Source organism: Ornithodoros turicata, chromosome 1, assembly GCF_037126465.1.
Source record: "Ornithodoros turicata isolate Travis chromosome 1, ASM3712646v1, whole genome shotgun sequence".
Classification (NCBI taxonomy): Eukaryota; Metazoa; Arthropoda; class Arachnida; order Ixodida; family Argasidae; genus Ornithodoros; species Ornithodoros turicata.
This window is the reverse complement of record NC_088201.1, coordinates 101,355,688-101,374,177: the sequence shown is the minus strand read 5'-3', so window position 1 is coordinate 101,374,177 and position 18,490 is coordinate 101,355,688. Positions and strand designations below refer to the sequence as shown.

At 45.0% G+C, this 18,490-nt stretch overlaps 1 protein-coding gene across 1 annotated transcript in view; it reads left to right on the top strand.

Moving 5' to 3' along the window:
* LOC135367143 (U-scoloptoxin(11)-Ssd3a-like) overlaps nucleotides 1-18,490 on the top strand; it is a 237,949-nt gene that overhangs the window by 196,902 nt on the left and 22,557 nt on the right. The window contains exons 3-4 of the mRNA XM_064600265.1: nucleotides 9,329-9,493; nucleotides 11,658-11,870. Coding sequence (XP_064456335.1) covers nucleotides 9,329-9,493; nucleotides 11,658-11,870 — 378 coding nt within the window. The remainder of the gene's footprint in view (nucleotides 1-9,328; nucleotides 9,494-11,657; nucleotides 11,871-18,490) is intronic.

Sequence of the window (18,490 nt, the reverse complement as noted above, 5' to 3'; positions counted from 1 at the left end):
CTTGTTCCCTAAAAAGAAAAAAAAAATCCCAGAGGATCCAATGCCAAGCATCTTTTAAAATGTTCGCTAGGTGAGTTCTGCAAGATGTAAATGGCTGGCCATCCCAATCTGGTTGCGCGTGCATGAGGAGGAACAAAGTTAACATCCGACACAATAACCATGCATCTTTTTGGCAGACGCTCACATCCATCCTGGGCAAATAATTGGGACTCCCTTGGGCGCTGGGCGTTTGATCGTGAAGTGTATTACTCCGAAAAAGCCAGGCAGCGGTGACTGCCATCTTTGAACTGTTCATGTTCCCAGGCAACTTGAGGCTTGTGTGGTGTCTGTCTGTTCCAACCTCCGAACAATTACTTTCCGTCATGTGCTACTTCATCTGCCAATGGTCGATTACCGCTCTGGCCAGCGGCATGGCGAAGTGTTACAACTTGGGCCTAACTGGTATTCTTGTTCTGATTGCAACGACGTGACATTTCTTACAGAGGTATGATGATCCGTCCTGGTAGCATATCGAGTACACGACGCACTGACCCGTTGCACATTTCCGTGTTTGGCGGAATGACGTTGTTTCCCGCCAATTTAACATTCACACACACACATGCACATTCGTGAACTAGGGAATGGTCCGTGCTGGACACTTCTTAGAATTCTTGTACTGTTGCCTGTAATTGAGAAACACAGAGCCGTAGCGATGGGGAGGGAGCGAAGCGGGCAACCGCCCCTCGCTAGAGAGGTTGAACAGTATAAAGCGAAGAGAATTTGAAATTACGATCTCGGCAGTGCACACAAGCGTTTTCTTCTTTTTGTTTACAGAGCTTGTTTACAGAGACAGAGCTTCGGAGCTACAGAGCAGTGTGGGATGGGCAGGGGGAGGGGCACTTCACGCTTACCCCCGCCCTGGGTGCAAACCCGCCTTGCGACGGCTCTGGAGAAGCCTACGGATTCTCCTGTATAGTGTCGGTAGCCTTGTTCCCCAAGGCAAAAATTGGGGGAGAAGGCGCTCTCTATTGTTGGAGAGTACCACGTGCTCTTGGGCGCACAATTTAATTTGGTGACGTGTATTCTAAGTTAAATAATTCAATTTGACTGTTTAACTTCTGGACGAAAATTAATTCATCCTTGAAATTGCAATTAACTGAACCCTACACCAGACCATAACATCGAACCGCTACATCGAATTGCAGCACTTACTACAGATCGGTGTAAAGTGCAAATATATGCATCCATACGAACCTGCATTCCAAGTTTTAGAGCGAAGGAGGCAATAGACTGAGGAGAGCGCGGTTAACATCTCCGCATCCGCAAAATTATTCGTGCCTGTGAGAACACAATCAGAGGATTGCATAGGGAGATTTGATACAGGCTGGTAATAATACTAGCAGCAAGAGACAACTTCATGTACCCAAGTGGTTTAACCTTTATGAGCTTGTAAGAACTGCATCCGCGCTAACTAAAGCAGGTATATCCACACCCGCGTGGACATGGGGTATGTTCACCTATCCGTGATTATTGCACTCGTAGGAGAAGACTTTACGAGACGGAAATGTTGAGATGAGAAACGTTTTAATTTGATTGCATTGGGGTTCGTTTCCTTCTCAACGTAACTGGTTCCGCGTTCAAGCTTAACTTCCGTGTCTTCAAGAAAGACTTGTTCGTAACGGGTAATTGCGTTACTACTAAGCAATTACTTTTTTGAGTAATTTGCAACGTAATCGATTGCATTTCGGGCCGAGTAATGTTTTGAGTATTCAATTACAATTTTCAGTAACCAATTACCAAGTAGTCTATTACGTTGTGACCAAAGAACCCATATTGTTGGGGAAGACAAAACTAACTGCCCTGTGCAAATTCCAAGACAGCCGTCTTATCTCTAGGATTTTTTCCGCAAGAAATGTAGTGTATTTTCCAGTCCACTGTACTCCCCCATTCATGTGGACTATCTTTCACAGATCCGACCTGCATATACAGTGGGTTGAACCGTAGGTATAATCATAGATGACCGTAGTACCACGGTCCCTTGATAGCTTCCTGGTCACGCGGCTTCTTCGTAACTCTATGGGGAAGCTTTGCCAAGGAACCGGAGCGCCCGCGTGGTGGCCCTGCCATCGGAGCACGGAAGAGAAACGCCTGGGTCTCCCATTGTAGTACACGTGTTTGTGCCGTTGTTGCGTGATAACTGTGTGCTATCAGCATGCCAGAAACATTCTGTGTTACGAAATGTCGCTCTGGGTATTTGGGAGGTGAGGAGGTGGCAAGGTATCCATGTTCGCGTTTCCTGCGGATCCTGACAACCGTGAGAAGTGCCATTCCTCGCATTGAAGGTGGGCGGTTCAGTTTTGACTCTCCTCAGAGTTCTACCCAACATTTCCCCACCACCACCACACACACACACACACACACACGCGCGTGTCTGCGAGAAGCACTTTGACCACAGCGACGAATTGTGCAATAACTGTAACAGTACAGTAACAGTAATAAAAGTAACATCAACGGCGAGAAAGTGTTGCACAAGCGTAGAAAGCCAAAGCTTCGACGGCTGCCCGTCGTATCTGAGCGCGCCAGTAGTATAGATAGGTGGTCAGACTCGACCCTAGGTGCCTGGTTCGAACCCTCACAGCGTCTGGGCCGACTTCACTCGCGTATGTTTTCTCGCGTCTGGCGGGCGGCGCGAGGGTGGAGGGTTGTCCGTGCGTTTACCGGTGGGCGGCGCGTGGCCGGAGGACTGCGTGCGCGCTTACCCTCGCACATTTTTCAGCCTCGGCCGACTTCACTTGGAAGTGTTTTCCCGCTACAACAGGTGTGCAGTAGGTGGTTCGCATGCAAATATAGACATGCAAAGGATAGCCATACACAAAAGTACAAGTGAAAATATATTTATTAAAGTCAATAGTGCAGGGAATTATGTTATGACTCTGTGTGAAGGAGAAAAACCCAGCCAAAAACCTGAAGCAGAAGAAACACAATACGATACACGTAATGCCATTTTAGACAGGAGGTCCTCTGTTACCTCAAGCTGTGACTTGCTGTAGGTGACTTGGTGCACTGCTGCATAGGCACTGCTGTTTGCAGGCACCTTATTCAATAAAGTAACAAAAATGATACTTATTACAGGTATGATGCTATAGCATTGAAGGGGTATCACACATCATACACAATATGTTTTATTAATAGTAATCATACAAGTTTTCAGTTAATCAAAACTAAAATGGGGTAGCACATTTTATCAAAGAAGATATTTTAATCAATACGACTACAATCAAAATTACAAGTTTTATTATAAAAAGTCTAACATTATTATATGTGAGCACCATAGTGGAGTTTTAATTACAAAGTTCTGATAAACGTACGTAACTTCGAGCACGATATCGAAGCTAAGTTGAATATTCGAATATGGCACAAATTTGGGATTAATCAGATACATATGAAGTGATCGGTGGTCGGCACGTAGGCGGAGGGCAGTGCATTCGTTTACCGTCGCGCATTTTTCGACCTGGGCCGAATTCTCGCGATTTTTTTTTCCAAGTGAGTGGTGTGCAGGTGAGGGGCTGTCCGGGTGCTTACCAACAGGCCGAAGGGCTGAGTGTGCACTTGTCATTGTGCATTTTTCACTCTGGCCCGACTTCTTTGGCGATTTTTTTTCAGGTGGTGCGTGGGCACTTTACATGCAAGCAGCAACATGCACACCGGCAACCACACCAAGCGATGGTGCTGTCACACCTCGGCCGACTTCATTCATAATTTTTTTCCCTGTACAACAGCCGTGTGGTAGGCAGTTTACACGCAAGTAGGGACATGCACACTGACAACACCTTGGCCGACTTCATTCACATTTTTCACCCTGGGCCGACTTCATTCGTATTTTTTCCAGCTACAACAGCTGCACGGTTTACACGCAAGTAGGGACATGCACACTGACAACACCTGGGCCGACTTCATTCACATTTTTCACCCTGGGCCGATTTCATTAGTATTTTTCCCGCTACAACAGCTGCGCTGTGTGCAGTTTACATGCAAGTATAGACATGCACACTGCCAACACACCCAGGCGATGCTACCATCACACCTGGGCCAGCTTCGCAGGCATTTTTTCCTTACAACAGCCGTGTGGTGGCTGGTTTACATGCAAGTATAGATATGCAAAGGATAGCCATACACAAAAGTACAAGATGAAGTATATTTATTAAAGCCAATAATGGCAGGAACTATGTTGTGACTCAGTGTGAAGCAGAAAAACTCAACAAAAAAGATGAAACAGAAGAAACACAATACACATAATAAAGAATATGGGAAGCTAAGCTGAATATTCCAACACGACACAATCAGTTTCTTATGACGTGAATAGCACATATGCAAGGAAATAACGAGAAACACGGTCAACAACTAGCACTAATAGAGAGCGAAACCCATGCATCATCCAAAAAAGAGATACGAGACATACATGTAAATAATTGAAAAACAATATATCAAAACGAGAAATATTACAAATTTAATACTGTGACCAGCACAGAGTTAATACTGAAGAGCAGAGAAACACTCTAAACGGCGTCTCATTCAACACGCAAACAAAAGATACATGCAGCAAAATAATTGAAAAACAATCTATCAAAACGAGAAACTTACAAATTTAATACTGTGACTGGCACAGAGCTAACGCTGAATAGCAGAGAAACACTCTAAACGGCGCATCTGCCAACGTGTAAACAACAGACACATGAAGGAAAATAATAGCGAAACAAACTATCAAAACAAGAAACATTACAAATTTAATAACTTGAAATGGAAATAATCTATCTTTTGAACTATCATAAAATCATCCTTGCGACCTAATTTAGTCGAACAATATACAATTTTCATCCTACTCAGGCACTATAAACATTACCTTGACGGAGGCATCCAACACACAGTGCAGCCAAGCCAGCTATCTTTGCTACTTGAGCCTGGTGGGGGTCACGCTCTCTATCTCCCCCTCTATACAGGCCAAAGAGAAGAAACCGCACGTCCTTTGTCAATCTATGGAGTGGGGGACTCTCTCTCTCTCTTTCACATTCTTTCCTCCAAAGGGGAGTATTCTTAAGACTGGTCAACTTTGCACAGAGGTGAAATTTTTATTGATCAACTATCGCAAATAGACGTTAGCATTATTCGAGAACTCAAGAACACAATAAGAATTATATCAAAATAAACAGTAGCAAGCAAAATCTACAAACATACATCAATATCACTGCAAACTGGTTTTATACAAACATTATCTAAGCAAGCGAGAAATATTATGCTACCATCGGCGGAAACAATACTTAATCAAAACGAGAAACATTGCGAATTTAATGTATCTCAGATTATTGTTAATCAATCAAGAAATCAACAGACACAACTAATAGATCATACATACATAATTCCCAACTCCCAAAGTATCAATCGAGTGAACATCTGAAGCAATGAGAGAAAGGCAAGTTTATTCAATGGTAGAAACATTACCCGTTCAAAAAGAGAATCAAATTACATCATTTTTTATGATAACTGTGCAACAATAATTTCTACACGCAGAAGCCACGAACAAACAACACATCCGAAATGCAAATTAATGTAAAAGTTTTCTACAGAGGAAATCAACAGACACAAATCAGAAATACCTTCCCAACTCGTTGAATATTTCGAGTTATCAATCGAGTGATCATCTGAAACAAAGGCAAAGCAGTAGTTAATTCAGGCAAACATTTCTAAACAAGCAGCGCGAATACGCAAAAGAAACCTGTATTTTTCATTCCGGACCCACTAGTGGATTCGAAAAACTGAAGTGAGAGAGGGAAGCCGCTGACAGGGAAATTCTCCAGTGGTCTTGGTACATAATGTAGTTGAAGGCCATAAACTCGCCCACAGCCAAGTCAAGATAGGGAAGGACGGACTGAAGTGTGACATTTGTGCACAGCAGAGAAAATGGAAGCACACGTTTTTCGTTGCACATCGCATCTTCTGTAAATCGTTTTCCATAATTCTCACAGCGGGATATTAATAACATTCTAAACCTGAATAAAATGAGCACAGATATGATTTAATTAAGTGTAGAAGCACACTAGAAACAGAACAAACAAGGAAGTTTCAGCGAAGAGATGGACGGATTTGGTACTCGCTATCATAGGTCATGGGAGGACATGATAAAAAGCTGCTTCGAAAAAGAAGCGAGCAACGAAATGATTCTATTATCACAGCATTTCAACACGTCCTAGACATGGTCGTATTCGGAGATATGGTACAAATTACGGAATTGAAGGTGCAAGAACTTGTATGCCGAATCTACAATAGTTATAAAAATATTTGCACGTCAACATTTACTTATTTATTTTATTTATTTATTTCATGATACTGCGGGCACTGCCCAAGCAGGAGGGGAATAACAAGAATATACAAAACTACTGTTGTTAATCAGACAACACGGAAACACCGTCCTCAAATTGCTTAATCGACGAGTTCAGAAAACCCCAGAGTGCTTAGCGTCGCTTTGAACTGTGGGAGTTTACTAATACGAAAGAAACGGGTGGCCTCCAAACTGTTCCGATTTCTCCCCTACCGGTCCATTGTCGACGACGTGTCAAGGTCAGCGAAACCGAAATGTGAAGGATTATTCTTCGTTCTCCCGCTCAGCAAGCGCCCAGGGTGCAATGCGTGCGCAAAGAGCACTGGGATTTTCTGAACTCGTCTATTGTACAGTTCGCAACACCAAAAGACAACGAGTTCCATTCAGGTACCGTTTTCACAAAAAACGAGTTTTTAAAAATATTCGTACCAGCAAATAACGGCTTAAAGGAGTAAGGAAGATGATGACGTGAGGAACGCGCTTGCAAGGAAGAAATCTGATATTGCCCTTAAATATCCGAAACAAAAATTTTAAACCAGGAATTTTTCTCCTTTTCAGTAAGGTTGGAATATTTGCGTTCGACATAAGGACGGAAGGAGAGTCCTGCCTTGATTACTTCCCGAAAATAAATCGCACTGCCTTACGTTGAACCATTTCCAATTTTGCAATATCGGATTTCGTGTGCGGATCCCACACAATGCTGGCGTATTCAAGTTTTTATCTAATTAAGGAGCTATAAGACAATATCTTCACTTCAGAAGGAGCCTGTCGTAATTTTCGCTTCAAATGGCCAACTTTTCGCATAGCTGCAGAACACGTTAAAGATATATGTTTGGACCATTTTAAATCTGACGTAAAAGTGACGCCTAAGTATTTATATTCTGAGGAAGGGCACATTGAAGGGCTGAAGGAACATTGGAAGGGCCATTGGGATTGATGGTGGAGTTTTTGATGTTTGCTAACGAAGAATTGAAATACACTAGACCAGATGTAATTGTAATCATTGCAATTGGCATTGCATTAATCAAGAAAGCAATCGGATCAAATTATCATATACAAGCATTCTATATCGCACGATTCATTACCGATTTGTTGAAATTACACCTAACAGTTGAAATGGAAACTACATAAAAACATTTTATCACGTGATGTGTTCCCCTACAGCCTCTGCACAATTATTTTCTTCTACCAATTCTTGCAATGATATCGAATGAACAGACGTTCAATATTGTCGTACAAGGTCTGATGTATCATCACTTGTTGAAACTCAACGAACATATCAATTGCGGTGGACCACCGGACGATTTTCATTTAATATTCTCTTGTACGCCATTCAAGGATTCCTGTGAGCTCATGCAATTTCTCGGTGACTTGCAGATTGCAGTACGCTCACGGTTAAGCACGAGGACGTTAAATACACTTCTGTTCGTACTTTTCCTCTCAGATATCGAAAGTAATTAACAAAGTAACGCGTTACATTTCTAGACGTTGCTGCATTACTTTTTCCGGCAACGGCAATTTGTAACGGTACAAATTACTTTTTCGTGCAGGGTAACGGTAATCAATTACTTTTTCGTAGTAACGTGTACAAGTCTGCTTCAAGCTCTGTTTTGTGTGAAATGTGAATTGCTATCGACCGATGGAGTTCGGTAGGAGCAGTTAAGTAAAGTGGAACGCTGCGCGTGACGCGCTCCAGCATGTGATTCTCGATTCACACGGAACCGCGACGCCACCTAGGGGACGCCAGCAGAGACGATTACGGATAGAATACGGTTATCCGCGCGATTCCAACCACATTTTATCCACGCGGGTTTCATACCATACAATTTTCATCCGCAAATCAGGATGTAGCGCGGATACGCAGATAGAACCGCACCAGCGCATAACTCTAGATAGAGGCGTACAAAACCGTCACCGTGCGCATAAAATCTCATGCGCCGGTGACGAAGCGCGAGTGAGGTCACGTCCTTACGACTACCAACGGGAATGACCGGAGCTCTGATGTCAGAGCTTAACGAGCATATGTGTGTTCACGTGTTTACATATCGTACAGTGCGGCACGTAAAAAAGTTATTATTTTTTTCCTGGATATGATTGCGTACAACACACTGTGTAGACGATGTAGTCAGTACGTCCGTCAAAGTGTCACAACCCCTTCAAATGAGTACAGAGGGGCATCAAAAAAAAAAAAAATTCAGATGAAGACATCTGATGAAAGTGTGGGCGTCATTTCACCGGATACCGCGAAAGGTTTCGATGTGGGCAATTTGTTTCCCAGAAACAAACGCACACAAGCATGGCTACCCGCGTTCACCCTTAACTCACCACTCCGGGTATAACGAGGAGGCCAAGGTATGATGCCACTTCATCGATGACATTACAGGGAGAACTCGTTCTGTTTCGCCGGTCAGTGGAGGTCAGCGCCTTGTCCCTTTGCCGCCGTAAGCCATTTTTGCCCGTTCTCCCCGAGAATTGGGGATATGAGGAGCGGCCGAATCATGACCGAGCCAGGAGCAATGCGTTTTCATAACCCCGAAGAGCCGAGTAGCAAAGGACAGTGGAGTAGCAGGCAACATTTCTCTGGACCAATCAACAAGCGTGATCCTTGTGGTGTCACTGCGAGGTTCGAGGCAGATCACAGGCTGGTACTGCTCTCCACCGCCGTTACGCATGTCGGTTTTTCGCGGTATACTTTAAATTAAATTTCTGCGATGATTACGACTCTGTGGTGTGAATTACTTCGCGTGGTGCATCTTACTGGCCCACTTAACAGCCTTATAGGAAGAAAGCAGGGTGTTAAAAATGACGTCTGTGCTACTCTAAGTGTCAGCCAGAGAATCCATAGGAAGGACGGAATTTTCATGTCAAGAGACAGAACAAGGAAGGCACCCTTCCAAATATCCGTGCTGAAGTGCATCTTTCAGTTTCCGCATTGTGTGTCGCTTTTTGGAATAACAATGAGGTAAATGTTTGCAGGAATTGCCCGAGTGCTTACCCCGCAGCGTGTGTGGCTACGTGCAACTCAACTTGGCAGGAGTGAATGCGGAGCCCCTGTGTCGGTGTCGTGCTGGCAATGAATGTCCCCTCGTCTGGGATCCGCTGGATGGCAGGACGGTCTCACACGGCAACGACCAGTATAAGGTAACATATCGCTTATGGAAGACTGGGTCGCGTTGTTGGCTGCTCGGTGGAACAAGATTTACACCCGTGTCATACGGGCAGTCTTCAATTATCATTCGAACCAATAGTCCCTGAACATGCGTGTAGCGCCAGCCAGTGCGTAAAGCGTCAACTTCTCAAAAGGCATTAGACCCAATGCTCCCTGACAGGTTAACACGTTACATGCCTTGTGGCGCTATACGCACGTTCAATGACAATTGAGTTCCATGATAATTAAAGACTGACCCTGTGACAGGAGAATTACATTTCGTAGTATGCAAGAGTAGAATTCAGTAGTATGTTGTTAAGCTCGCCTCGGTAACGTTGTTCTGCAAAGCATTACTAATCTTTCTGAACAATGTATGACATCGATCCTCGTTTGAGGCTCATCATTATGTTTTCACCGAACTGCCGCGGGGAACGGGGCAGAGACGACGAAGCCCTTCATCACGAACAAATTTTGTAGGAAAATTTATCAACACTCTAGAACATCAACTGTCTAGTTCTTACTGTTGTTTGGTCACTTGGACTACATCATGCACAACTGCAATGAAAGCGGACTGTGATTGCCACAGGAGAGCTACAAATAAAAATATTAAAAGCGCGACGCGCAGGACTGTAGGAATAAAAGTTGCAGCGGTGCAGATGCGAACAGGTGCGTCGATTCACACACACGCGACAGTACACCTACAGGAGCAGTGACAGTGAAAGTGAGCATCAAGTTTTTGTTTTTTGCTGTGTATCGCGGGTAAACACGAGTGTTGTTGTACAAAAGCAATATTCGTAGTTGGCACACGTGACCTACAGGTGACCAGAAGAGCGTGGAAGAGGAATGATCATGACGGCTGTTTGAAACCTCTCCCTTATTAGAGAGCCTGTAAGAGAATGAGACGTAGACGTCATTTCGTGACGTGGAGGGAACACGATAGCCGCGGTTACATTCAGATAGTTCAACGTGTTGCGATAGGAAATTAATCAGAGTGGTCTACGTCGTCGTGGCAAAAGTGAATGTCGCTGGTCCCATAACTGTCCGATAAGTAGATTTTTTACTACATTTTTTTTAACTCGTTTGGTGAAACATTCACTATATGGAAGTGTGACAACCCCTTTTAATGAATATCTGTCGTTTCATTGCTGTCGGAGCGCGACGAGAAATCGCAGTCGTCACAGTTCGCTGCAGTTCTCGGAAGCCTGAACACGATGACAGAAATAGAAGTAAAACTATACGCACTGGAGCAAACTGCTGAAAATTACTTGTCATGCTTACGTGTACTGTTTCTTGTACATGCATGTCCTACTTTCGATTGATTCAATCGTGGGTATACACCTTTCATTCGCTTCAGTTAATTACTCTAAGTTTTAATAGGCGGATATAGCGTGTAATGGTTCAACCGCCTCGCAACCGACACACCTCCTCACTTTATCCTCATCACAAGCATTTAGGGCAATACTCTTCAGAATTCGACAGCACTCGCCTGCCGTGAGGCCAGGTGCAGTTGCGGTTATAAGATCAGCATTTGTAGATGGCAGGGGACTTGCTGGAAAAGAAACTTTATCAATGCTCCCGTATGACATGAGTCATTCATGGAAGTTGAAAGGAAAAACAAAGTTACTGGTACAAATATCGGAGTGCCGTGGCTGGAGGCATTGTTCAGGAGGATCAAACATTTCCTCTTTTCCGAAAACTCTTTGTTGAACAAATCTTTTCATAACGTCAAAGCAGCAATAATTAATGAAATGATGACAATTGAAGCTTTTTTATGACGCGCAAGTGATAAGGCTCCGGTGAGTCAAATAGTGGTAAGTAAATTAACTGAAAATGAAAGCGATAAATATGGCATGTGTGGGATAAAAATTCACCAACCTTACATAAACAATAAATAACTGTAAATACTCTAAATAGTGGATATGCCTATAAATATAAGAAGCTGGTCGCCGAACAACTGAGCTGGATCGAGAAGCAAGACGTAGTTACAAAATCGAGTGAGGTTCGTTTGAGACTAATGAAAGGAATGAAAATCAATGTGATCAAAAGTAAAAAAAAAAAAGCTGAGAGAAGATGACTGGTAATTGGTAATCATTGAAAATAAACGTTTATAAAAGATTAAACATGAGTCGTGTAATCAATGGAAATGCATCCTTTCAGTACTGTGAGCGTGCACCCCGCCTGAGCACCTGCACAACAGAGGAAGTGGTGTACAGCAGCAGGTCTTTCATCACCACAAGTGGCAGCATGGCGAACGTTGTGCGCATCCACTGCCTGTGCCCGCCAACGCACATCTTCGCCAGAAACCACACAAAGTTCCACCAGTCCGACGACGGCATCACCTCTATGGTCGTTACGTCGCTCTGTAAACCGGTAACCTATTTCTCTATTCTTACGTCGGAAACCTCAAATAATAATACGCGTAGTGTACGTTGATTGTCACCATTGAAGTTCGCCGTTGTTCATGAAGCATTTTTCGTGCGCGCGTTCTACGCTACGTGCACCAATGCTGCAAGGTGAGCCATGTAGCGTGGTGCTTATAACAATTATAATATATGATTTATCGTATTTACATAGATATTGTATGTAAGTATTATCTCAAAAAGAAAGGAAAACAGTCTTGAATAACTATTATGTTTAGAATATTTAATTCACATCCAGCCTTCCAACCTTCTGGACAAGATAACCTGAATATATGTACTCGCATTTGTTGTTACGTGAGTACCAAAGAAGAAGACAACATGCTTGAGCGGATGACGTATTTACCTACTGACTGGTTATGAGCTTGAACGCGCCGTCCGTTCCACTGATTTGGTGGCGCGATACAAGTTGCTCAGACCTCTCGTCCTCCTCGAGAGACGTTGAATACGGTGGACCATTGACTGCGATTTCAGATGATGATTGGAGATTTTATGCCGCACATATATATTGATAACTGTGAATAATCGCGGCTGGGCAAAAGTAAAACGGGTGAGATTTCTGCCTTCACGTGGTCAAAATCCACGAATCAACCAGGCGAGGCACAGGGAGCGGGTTTCGCCGCTGCGAAAATAGTGTCGTCACTGGCATTTTACGCCAAATTCCGGCTCTATGCTTTTGATTGGCTTCGGTCCCCAACGTGATATTCATCGATCATGATTGGCTGAGGCTCATTTAACCGGGGGCTTCACTCGGTTAAATGATCTTAGATCTTAAATCTTGACCCTGCGAAGGGTCAAGATTTTTCTCGTCGCCAGCGTTATGTTCAGGGAGGGCGTGCGACAGAGTAGTCGAATTAAAAAAGGATTACGTTCAGTTATGTGGTTACACTTTAATACAGCCGTGTTCTTGTCGACACGTTGCTGCCGGACGCAGGCAGCCCCTGCGTGCCAATGGTTTGACGAGCACATCAACTATTACGATAGCATGCGGAACAGTTACACCGTATCCAACAGGCTGTGGCTGGTTCAAGCTGCGACCGGCCACAGTTCTACGGCGAAGCTAACAACAGCACAAGTGAAGAAAAGAAGAGGGCGCTACTCCTATTCTTTTGTAGGCAGCAGACGTACGACATATACTTTCCAGGTTGATTATTCCAAGATATGTGCGGCCGGTGAGTTACACTAAAACAGTGTTGGAGACCACGCCATCAGAGTTGGTGGGCCGTTGGCAGGCCTACAGGAGACACAACAACCGGCGTAGAACACTATCGACTACAGGTCTGTTCTGAAAATTGTAGCTAAAGAATGCAATTGTGGTGACATGCCTGAAAGAGCCACGGGTAAGGGAGCGGCTCCAGCACATTTGTAGCCTGGGGCATGTATGCGGAAACTGAGTCTGTGCTGCAGGTGCCCTGTGATGACGAAGCAGGACAAAGGACACACATGAACAGTGCACGTCCGTCTCGCTGTAGGGAACCATCTGTATGGCTGATGTACTACAGTCAGCATTGGGAGGTGGGAGGCAGGTGTTACATGTGCACTCAAAGAAACCAGAGGTTTCGTTTTTTTTTTTTTAAGCTTTCCTAGATTCTCCTCTAGGGGCCGCTTGGCCTCTCGCAACATGGCGGAGTACAGTGTAACCTGCTAACTGGCAGTAATATCTTATAATGCTACACGTCCTCACCGAACATAACGCTGCCTATGACCCATCAGTGACATGTGGGAATTTAAGTTCATGTAAAACATGAACCGTGAAGATGGTGATTGCTGGGCACTTATTGTGTGAATATGATGCGCCAAACAGTAGCTAGCGCATGAGTAAAGTCGTGAAGAATCAAAATAATAAAGTCCAACCATAAATCATGTATAAGTTCCAAACAACCGACGTCGATCACACACATCTTACCAGGTCCGAACGAATGCCTTTGTACTTCTCGAATATACAGATTTCAATGATTCCTACTCGCCTGAGACCACACGTGCTTCTGATGTACTTAGACATCCAAGCTATACATGTTCTTGAACGTAAACCGTACAGGTACAGATATGAGCTCAGGTCGGATATGAGCTCAACCTTTTAATAACAAGATTTGTGCACTTCGCGTCAAATTTCACCCCGGTGTGTCGCTACAGAAACCATCAACACCACACAAGCTAATGAGGTAGCAATGTCACTTTGAAGGTCACGGTGTGATTTCGTCGTGTTTGTAAGTGGACGTACAAAGAGAACAAAAAAAAATCTACTGCTGTTTTGCTGGTGCAGCGATAGCTATGCTTTGAGTTGTGTTACGGGGGAAACTGCTTTGAGGGCACTTTTAAGAAGAGTCAAATTTGAGTTTAAAAGCACCTCTGAGCAGGAAGTTTTCTTGCCTTGGTGCTCGCCGGAGCACAACGTTTTTGAGCAACTTGGAGCATGACGATGAAGGAACGAACAACCGAGAGACACGGGACACGCAGACAAACACGAAAAGTTCTAAGAAAGAAAGCTTAAAGTTTTGTGAGAACTTTTCTTGTTCGTCTGCGTGTCCCGCGTCTCACGGTTATTCGTTCCTTCATCATCATGCACAAGATAGTCTGCGCTTACTCCCTTTTTCTGGAGCACGGCATTTCACATTGTAATGGCGCTAAAGTACAAGGGAATAAACACACTGAAGTATAGTATGAAAGAAGTGCAAAGTCACATATGAATGTCATGATAATAAAAAAGATAGATAGGTGGATAATTAGGGTTTATTGGTGCAAAAGCTACCAAGGCTATAGAGCGCCAAGCAATGGTATGTACGATGGCAAAAGTAAAATCAGAGATGATTATTTAAGAACTACCGGAGACAGTTACCACATATGATAAAATGACAGTAACAGTATGAGATCACAAGAGACCAATTAGCTGGATGTCCTTGAAATATTCATACACGGTAATAAAAAGCTCGTATGCTAATACACGTCACACTCGACCAGCCCCCGCATCATTCCTGCCCCCACAGGTTCTGCCCCATCGTAGGTTAGATCAAAGTGAAAAACCGGGCATGGGTGTTTATCTTGCATGACGAACTAGCACTGGGAACGGGACAGAGAGAAGAGACGACAGGACAGCCCAGGTTCGCCGCAATAACCCAGGTTCGTATCCTGGTCACGGCACCAATTTCTGTTGATACCAAGTCGAGAAGAGACGTGACTAGTTACGACGATGTTTATTTCCAGAATGAATAACGCTCGCGACGGATGATAGTCAGGATGTGATGTGCGAGACATGCGCTCAGTCGTGTTGTACTCATGATGATCATGATATGTCCGTTGCATTAGCAACAGGTGCTTAGTGAAAAATTAGGGAAATTGAGCAGTATGGTCTGCCATAGAAAGAACGTCCTTCAATGTGACATAAAACATCTGAAGAAGTTTGTTCCATGTAAGTCAAATGTGCTCTATGAAATACCGCTGACCTGTAGTAAATCATACATTGGCCAGACAGGGAGGTGTTTAAACATTAGGCTAAGGGAGCATGTTGGTGGAGCCTGAGGGGTACCCCGTCTGGTCACTTGTGGCTGTTCTTCAAGATTCCCGGAGACGAGGATAAAAGGTCGTTCTTGTGATCAGCGTACAGAGAAATAATATAGGCATTCGAAATAAGGAAAAACGAGCAATAGTGTGTGAGCCATGCTTCTATCACTTTGTCTGATAACGAAGTAAAATTCCTAAAAATGTGGAACAAGGAAAATGATGACAAGTGTGCGGATGACGTATTAGCCATCCGAGTGTCATATTTAAAGACAGTACTATGCTGCCAATCAATTCTTTCGTTGGAAGTCTAGCACCTGTCCTGTCGTCTATTCGCTCTGTCCCGTTTCCAGTGCTAGTTCATCATGCAAGTAGGTTGGATCTAGATCTCGTCGTGCCTCTGCCGGGACCCATATGGGCCGCCAAGATTGCCAATATCGCTCCAGTATGGGCTGCCAATATTGGACCAATATGGGGAGTGCAACCAGGCTCCATATTGGACCAATATGGGCTGTCCACATTGCCAATATTTCTGTGATAACGCCAACGGGAAGTCCGTGTAATAATAAAGCATTATCCGGTTTAATATCCACCACTGATATTATTTGTCTTCTTTTTGCTTTTTAATTTCTGCAGATCTCATTGATCCACGTTGCATAGAATTACAAAAACAACACTGCATCGCCCCAAAAACGAAGAACGGGTGCTACGCCCGTCTTACTGAAGGGCACGGGCACTCCCACAGAACTGCCAATGCCAAACATCCCCCAGAAGCCTTCGTTGGGATGGCAACAGTCTATGAGACACAAATTTCCAACGCGCTCCGAGAGTACAAAGGAGCGAAGCACTTCCGTGACGGTGGCGGACATACGCCAGGGCAACTCACACTGCTTGCAGTAACGTGAAAGCATCTAACTTTACAGAAGAGCCATCCCTTTCTATCAAACATTGTGTTTTTTACTTGACCTGCCACAATTCCGTTATCATTAGGAAGGAGGAGCCATATTTAGCCCGTATGAAACATCCGATCCGACTGTCGCACATGCGCATTAGTTATAGGACGCGTGATTGCGCTCAAACGACCACACTCGCTCTCAGTCGGTTCGAGCGAGTGACATTGGCATCGCGAAGCAAGATGGCGGCTGCTTCCAGAAAGTGGAAAGTTGAGTTGTCGAGTTCTAGTGAATGTTACAGTGGGATTGCCACGTATGTTGACTGTTTCGAACATTGATTATCATCTGCGGGGAGTTGTTGGATGTAACGACGTATTGAATTGGGCATTTCACACGCTTGAACGTCCAATCTTGCCGTGCTGCTTGGGCGTTTGGGCAACACGGGTACGTACCATTTTCAGTCAATATGGTGTGTACACGGACAATTTGGGGCCCACATTGCCAGGATTTTCCCAATATTGGCTCAAACTAGGCAATACGGAGCCCATATTGCCAGGGTTTTCCCAATATTGGCGGAACGGGCCCCATATTGCACCCGTATCGCCAATGACCAGCCAATATGGGCCCATTATTGTGTGCTGCTTGCGATTGTGCCAGGGTTACATATACATATTCACGATCATCAACCGCTTCACCCGTTGGCCTGAAGCCGTTCTACCCCCGACTCGACAGATCCCACGGTCGTCTCCGCCCTTGTTAGCGCCTGGATCTCGCGCTTAGGCGTGCCGTCACTGGTAACGACCGATCGTGGGCGCCAATTCGAGTCTGCACTATTTGCCGCCCTGACCAACGCTCTGGGCACCCGATGGATTCACAACACGGCGTACCATCCTGCCTCCAACGATCTGGTGGAACGGTTGCACCGTCAGCTGAAGGTCGCCTTGCGGGCCTATAACACCATTGGCCCGAGATACTGCCCCTCGCGCCCCTTGGCATCCGGGCTGCCTTTCGGCCTCACCTTGGGTGCACGGTTCCCGAGATGGTTTATGGGCCCACCTTGCGCTTTCCCGGCGATTTTCTCGCTCCCTGACACCATTCTCGACTATGTCCCCTGCCTCTGTCGTGTCATGGCAGTTCTTCGACCCGCCCCGACCCGAGCAGCACTTACTCAGCCAGCACCAGCACCCTGATATGAGCACGTTCACTCACGTTTTTGTCCGCTGCGATGCCCCCAAGAGACCACTGCAGCCTTCTTACTCTGGGCCATTTCCTGTAATCCGGAAGCACCCTCAGCGCACTTCACCGTCTTGCCTAACGGCCGGCAAGACACCATCTCGCTTCACCAGTTCAAGCCCGCCTACCTAGAGAATCCTGATCCTGCTGCACCGATCACACTTCCTAAGCTGCACGAGTCTTTCCTATGGCCACTTGTGCATCCCGAAGGCCCGCCCTCGACGGCCGCTTCCCGTCATGTCCCGCTATCCGCATCCCGCTATTGCCCTCTGCCTGTAGCAGATCGCTTGCCTTGTAGCGGCCGTATGACCTGTGTCATCACCAGCGCCGGTAGCGCTCTTGGCCCGAGCATTAAAACCGCGCGACCAGTTTAGTTCTGGTCGCCGGCCGGATTGCGTGTCCCTCTCTGACTCGTATTGCCTATAGTCGCGACACTATAAAAGAGGTGAGGGTAACTTTTGATACGACGCATTCCATTACACCCTAAAAAAGGTGTAATTTTCTACCTTTTCGAGAACAAATGTTTTGTTACAGATTCTCAATCCTTTTTGGGTGGAAGAAAACGCGAGATCCTTCACTTCGATTATTTGCTGAGGGATACTAGAATTTCACAGATACATTCGATATGACACCTGGGCGTGCACACCTTTCAGGCCCATATACTATTGCAACGTGCAATGCTGATTTGTGTTCTTTAGGTTTTGTGTGTCGAATTTTGTTGTCGTTGTTTGTCGAAGACTTTTGTAATCGAATGTGCTTGGCGAATCTGCATAAATGTATTGTACGAAGTAGGCTAGTGTTCGCTACTACTGCTCGGAATACTTCATCTATGACACTGTCAGCAGCTATTGAGAGGGTTCAATGAAAATTTGTTGGATACGACATGTGCTTCCACCGGCAAGTTTATTATACATCGATCTTAACTGAGTTGGGTTTGGAGTCCCTTTAGTGC